This window comes from Austrofundulus limnaeus, unplaced genomic scaffold (assembly GCF_001266775.1).
Source record: "Austrofundulus limnaeus strain Quisiro unplaced genomic scaffold, Austrofundulus_limnaeus-1.0 Scaffold208, whole genome shotgun sequence".
NCBI lineage: Eukaryota > Metazoa > Chordata > Actinopteri > Cyprinodontiformes > Rivulidae > Austrofundulus > Austrofundulus limnaeus.
The window spans coordinates 172,895-179,436 of record NW_013952610.1 but is presented as its reverse complement, the minus strand read 5'-3'; the positions used below and the strand labels follow the sequence as shown (position 1 = coordinate 179,436).

The window sequence follows — 6,542 nt, the reverse complement described above, 5'->3', positions numbered from 1 at the left end:
CAGGTGTGAGACCAGGTGTCAGAACAGGTGTCAGAACAGGTGTGAGACCAGGTGTCAGAACAGGTGTCAGACCAGGTGTCAGACCAGGTGTCAGAACAGGTGTCAGACCAGGAGTCAGTCCAGGTGTCAGACCATGTGTCAGACCAGGTGTGAGACCAGGTGTCAGACCAGGTGTCAGTCCAGGTGTCAGTCCAGGTGTCAGTCCAGGTGTCAGACCAGGTGTCAGACCAGGTGTCAGAACAGGTGTCAAGACCATGTGTCAGTCCAGATGTCAGAACAGGTGTCAGACCAGGTGTCAGACCAGGTGTCAGAACAGGTGTCAAGACCATGTGTCAGTCCAGGTGTCAAGACCATGTGTCAGACCAGGTGTCAGTCCAGGTGTCAGTCCAGGTGTCAGTCCAGGTGTCAAGACCATGTGTCAGTCCAGGTGTCAGTCCAGATGTCAGAACAGGTGTCAGACCAGGTGTCAGACCAGGTGTCAGAACAGGTGTCAAGACCATGTGTCAGTCCAGGTGTCAGACCAGGTGTCAGACCAGGTGTCAGACCAGGTGTCAGTCCAGGTGTCAGACCAGGTGTCAGACCTGTTTACACCATCCTGAATGGTGCAGACAGTAAAAGCGACCTGTACCCACATTGTGCTCTACTTTGTGGCAAATATTTATAAAAATATAAGAACTGTAATGAGTTTTCTAACACGGTCAAAGAGCGAGCAGCCTGACATTTAACCGCCGCACGCTTACAGCAACACGTTCTGCTTTTCAACCGTCGAGTCGTTGTGAAAAGCGACTGCAGACACAGACTTTCTGACAGAACAGAGCAGAACATGCTTCAACGTGCGGTAACGAGCTGATAAAAAGGTCAGATGTTTTTTTATTTTTGTTTAATGAGAAATGTTTGACAGCTTGGATTCTGCGCATGACTTAAGATTTGCACTTTCCTTCTCTCAGTCACCGCATACTGCTCAGTGATAATTCACACCACTGCAGCTAAATACAGGAAGATGAAAATGAATGAATTAAATATGATCTGATTCAGCTGCTGTCAGATCGCACGATCATTTGACACAGTTACAAACTGGAGGGTAATTAAATTCCAGACTCCAGTGTGGGACTGGAAAAACAAGTCCTCACACCTCAGTTTTTGGGGCTCCACCCTGGAGCCAGGCCTGGGGGAGGAGCCATGGATGGCAGACGAAGGCGGGGCCTGACTTGAAAGCTGGTTCTGAGTAAATTTTCTAGAAGTGCTCGTCATGAATTGTAAAAAAATCGTAATCGAGTTTGACGAGCATTTTGTCCATTTGTCGACGCAGGTGATTCCAACGAGAACAAGCCGCTGGTGGGAGCCGAGGAGGAGGAGGTGGCCAAGATGGGCTGTCCCAGTCTGGGTGAACACACACAGCTCGAGGTGATCATAGAGGAGTCKTACGAGTTTAAGGTAAGTGTGTGTGTGTTTCCAGCAATATGCCACTTTAATTTGTCTGGTTTGAATGTGATCGAAAGAGTAAAACTCTCATAAGACATTCGTAAAGTGTGGTTCTTTAGAAAAAATATACACAGTAACTATCTTACCTGTTGTAGATAGCTCTTTGAACTACCTCAGTTTTGTCTTCAGCTTCACATTAAATGTTAATTCTGATAAAACGAGTCACAATCAATTATGAAAGTCAATTTTTTGAGTTCGTTCAAAGAGTGATCTGCAGCAGGTAAGATACTTTCTTCGCTTTAAAAGATCAGGACTATAAGGCTGCAGATTATTTACAAGCTTTTGTCTCATTTCTGTAAAAATCAAACATTCATTGATGCAGTAAATTAGAAACGCTGCATCATTTATCTGATGTTTTTGAYGTGATCAATCCAGCGACGGATCAACAGTTCATTAATTTAGCTGAAGRTAATTAAAAATCTTGTGAGCAGCTGAAAAAGAACCATTTCAGAACCTTTGTTCATTTGTGCATCGTCACTCATTGCTTCATTTTTTTGTGACATCATGTTTCTTTGTTCAATCATTTCATTTGTCCATTTTGTGTGTGTTTGTGTTGTACGTGTGCAGAAAGCTGTCAATATTCTTCTTAAAAAGAATCAGCAGGTATCATTTCACGCATCTCCCAAATGTTTCATTCCTTCACACCCTGCCTTTAACAATAAACCCTTTCCATAACATGACTTTTTTTTGCTTATTTTCTTGGTAAATTTCAGTAAAACCTTCAGTTCCATCGCATTAATTAACACACGCAGCACCTCCAAATTCTCAGCATCTAAATATATTTCTGCAACATTCACTGGCTTGAAATCAGTATTTTTTCCTCTTTCTTTGTGGCTGGAAATAAATCTGCAACTTTTTCTGTGCACTGCTTGGTCTATGTGTGTGTGTGTGTGTGTGTGTGTGTGTGTGTGTGTGTGTGTGTGTGTGTGTATAGAATACAGTAGATAAGTTGATCAAGAAGACAAACCTGGCCTTGGTGGTGGGGAGCAGCAGCTGGAGGGAGCAGTTTGTCAGCGCCGTTACTGTCAGCGCAGGTAACTCAAACACACAAAACACCTCGTTTGTTGTCAAACATTTGATTTTATGTAGATGTTTTTATTTATCAGAGCAGCGTCTCGTCAAAGAGGCACAAAAATATTAAATTTGTGGTATTCAGATCAGACTCACAAGATGTCTTTTGTATTTTTTTTTATGTCTAAAGTATACTACATAAACAGGGGCAGCAGTAAAGGGGGGGTAAAGGGGGGCCATTAACCACAGCTAAGCAACTCGTTCCTCAGACATGGGATTTATTAATAATTCAATGAATTGGTTTGACTCATTACTCAAGGACTGGTTACCCAGTTGCGTTGCCTCAATTTATAATCAGTCCATTTTTTTATTTTAAACCCCAAAAATTCTTCGTTTTCATTGTTTACAATAAACAGAGCTGAAATAAATTTAGTTTCCTGCCTGTAGATAAAGGTACAGTAAAATAAAGAAATTTAGTTTAGCTTAGCCAACTAGCACCTTGTTAACATAAACTAAACTATCGCTCCAATTCTTCTATAAGTCTATCCTTGTTTAGCCACAAATTTATAGATGAGGCTAAGATGAAAGTATAGTTAGCTTAGCACRCTAGCAAATGTAGGTCATGTAACTTAAACTAGCTCATTTTAGCTTAACCAAATCTATAGGCAAGTATTAAACTATATTAAGCCAATCTTTTTCTTACTGATTCACCTACCTGTAGATGAAGTTACAATAAAATGTTTAGTTTACCTTAGCCAACTAGCATAGCATAAGCTAAACTAGCTTATTTTAGCTCAACTTAATCTATAAGTTGGTGAAAAATAATTTAAATGAGTATTAGCCATGAATTTAAAAAATAAAATTGAGTTTTTCTTATTTAACCAACTACTTGTAGAAGAATTTAAATAAACTTATTGATTGATAAAAAAAATTTAGATTAAGTGTTGAGTTTAGCTTAACTAATTAGCATATTAACATAAACTAAACTAGCTTTTTTTAATTCTCATTTTATAAGTTGGTGAAAAGTAATCTAAATTAGTTAAATATTTATTTAGCCATGAATTTGTGCATGTTAAGATGAAAAGTACAGTTAGCTTAGCTGACTAGCACATGTTGGTTACGCAATTTTTAAGCTTATTTTAGCATAGCTTAATCTATAAGTCAGCATTAAACAAAACAAAATTAGACGCGCATTTTCTCATTTAGCCATAAAACATTTAGTTTAGCATAGCAAACTAGCAGGTTTGCTAACGTAAGCTAAACTAGCTTATTTTAGCTGCACCTAATCTAAAAGGTAGGTGCTAAATTAGTGTAGTTTATTCAAAAATCAGTGATGTCTGGGTTGTATGATTTTAGGTATTTCAGTTAAGTGTTTAAATCTTGAGCTTGTACTCTCAAGACTTAAAGTATAATACGTAAAATTAAATCCATAAAATCATCCATAAATTTGGGGGTAGTACTATACTCGGATAAATATTTTACTTATGTATTTTAACTGAAATATCAGCTTCATTCACAAAATGCCTGAGTCCCGAAATGAGACCGCGTCATAAAAAAGCAGTTGAAGCGAGCTTACATTTGACACTCCTTCGTATTTCAGAGCGAGATAATAACAGATCCAAGCAGGCGACATGATGTGGAAAAAAAAGGGGGGGAAAGCAGTCCTGCACCTTAGTAATGATAACGAACTAATGACATTAGCGTGTGACCGGGCAGCTCCTCGAACAACAACAAACACATGTTCGTCTGTAATGGCTGCTGTCTACCAGTGTTCTGAAAAAGTTTGTATCCCTGAAAAAACTTTTCCCCACCAGAGGGGGCGCTCACGAGTAGGAAGTAATCTGCTTTTCCCCCACAAGATGGCCCAAATCTCATGTGAAGTCTCTGACTTTTGTGTTGGCGCCTCCTGGTGGACTATGTGTAAAATGCCAGAATTCATATGATGCTGCTACAGCTGATATATATTTGTTGTCAAAATACCTTTTAGTACATATGTTGTTAAAATAAAATGAACAGTCCAATGATCATTTTACTGATATGTATAAAGACTGCAAAGGCTGAAAAATCTTGAAGTCTGAATGAAATTGAAGGTAGTTTGAGGATTAAATTTTTTTATGCTTTTTAAGCTCAAAAAAGGGGGAGGGGGCGTATTATACATGAGATCGTATTATACACGAATAAATACGGTATTTAAATTTTCTCCACTTTCAACTTCCCACCAAAGGCGACGACGACGAGGAGGAGAGCGGCGAGGAGCGGCTGCCGTCCTGCTTCGACTACATCATGCACTTCCTCACCGTCTTCTGGAAGGTCCTGTTCGCGTTTGTCCCGCCCACGGAGTACTGGAACGGCTGGGCCTGCTTCATCGTCTCCATATCGCTGATCGGCGTCCTGACCGCCGTCACCGGCGACCTGGCGTCGCATTTCGGCTGCACGATAGGCCTGAAGGACTCTGTGACCGCCGTGGTGTTCGTGGCGTTGGGGACGTCTGTGCCAGGTACGTGAAAGGAAATAAAAAGCATCCAGGCTGCTGCTGCACACCCATTTGGTAAATTTGACTGTGCTGTAGCTGTTTTATTATTTTATTTTATTTTTGCATTTGCTAAGGCTGTATTGTATTAGGGCTGCCACAAACGATTATTTTAATAATCGATTAATCACGGATTATTTATTTGATTAGTCGACTAATCGGATCATACGTTAATTGAATATAAAACATACAGCTTATCACGTCAGAATGCAGCTGCTATTATATAACCATCGTTAGATTTTAGCTATATGCTAACTAAAAATAACTGCTGTGGAAGGCAAGTTCTGCTCTGCAGATATTRYACAGGTTTCTCTTTCRTTTTCTTAAAATGATCCCACACTTTTGAGCTCTGTTGTCAGGTAGCCATGATACCAGAGCCTGTCTGTATAATGTCTTTTGACGTCCACGGCCTACCCCAGTTACCACTACTGTGCATGTGTGTCATAGACAGAAAGGCAGATGTGGCAGTGGAAGGTGTCAAAAGCAGTTCGGAGAGTAAAACAAAGTAAAGAACAACAACAAAAAAGAAAACTATTAATCGATTATTAAATTAGTCATCGATTATTTTAATAATCGATTAGACATCGATTAATCGTGGTAGCCCTATATTGTATTGTATTGTATTGTATTGTATTGTATTGTATTGTATTAGCTGTGGTGGCCATCTTGAATTGGGTTGGTTTGGTTGCAGTTCTTTTAAACTCAGCGACAAGCTGAATTGTTTGGGTGAAGTAGAGTCTAATTTTCATGGCGGTGGGAAATCATGATGTTGTTTTAATGATCGTTAAGGAACCTCTGAGGCCTTCACAGAACAACCGGAGTTATAATCACCTTAAATTACTCACAGGTGAATAATTAGACGACTTGGGAAGGTTTGGGGAAATCATACGTCTTTCCTGAAGTTTACCAGCGACAGACAAGTGAATAAACAAATGAATGGATGACTGATCATCTCCCGTCTGGTTTTAGTGCCGGCTCCCCCTCCCTCCCCACCCCCAAAGGCCAAAAAAAAATCAGATTTATGTTGTCAGAATCAGCCGGAGCTCGTCTCCGCTCAGAGGCAGCGTGTCTTCCCGAGGCTTTAATTTGATTCCCGCCTCATCGCTCTCTCCAGCGAGTTTTATTGTTGCGCCGTGGACGGATTTATTGAAGCAGCTCCAACTCTTCCAGGTGACGACTTTGATAACTGGCGGTGAAGTCTTCTGGGAAGTGTTCAATCGGTTCCGTCCGCAGCCGTGTTCTGCTCTGCTCTGTTCTGGAGCCCAAGTCTCTGATCCTTTTAGGCGCTAACTTGTTGCCTTTATGTGTCTCGTTTCACCTCTCCTACCTGTCTGCTGCTCTCATGGTGTATTTATTATCCTGACATGTTTCCTTCCTCCCCGGTTCCCCTCGTTTATTGAATGCTGTGTATTTGTATTGCTTCATCCATCATTCTGACCCGTGTGCTGTAGAACTCAGGTGTGAGCGGTTGAAAAAAGGTGATTAGAACTTTTGCTGGGGGAGTGTGTGAATGTGTGTG

The 6,542-nt window shown here is 40.7% G+C and overlaps 1 protein-coding gene across 2 annotated transcripts in view; it reads left to right on the top strand.

Moving 5' to 3' along the window:
* Positions 1–6,542, top strand: part of slc8a4b (solute carrier family 8 member 4b) — a 49,830-nt gene that overhangs the window by 39,153 nt on the left and 4,135 nt on the right. The window contains exons 12-15 of one of the 2 annotated variants that reach the window (XM_014019027.1): positions 1,310–1,434; positions 2,050–2,085; positions 2,417–2,516; positions 4,718–4,990. In XM_014019027.1, the coding sequence (XP_013874481.1) occupies positions 1,310–1,434; positions 2,050–2,085; positions 2,417–2,516; positions 4,718–4,990 (534 nt within the window). The remainder of the gene's footprint in view (positions 1–1,309; positions 1,435–2,049; positions 2,086–2,416; positions 2,517–4,717; positions 4,991–6,542) is intronic. The other variant, XM_014019028.1, reaches the window with a different exon arrangement.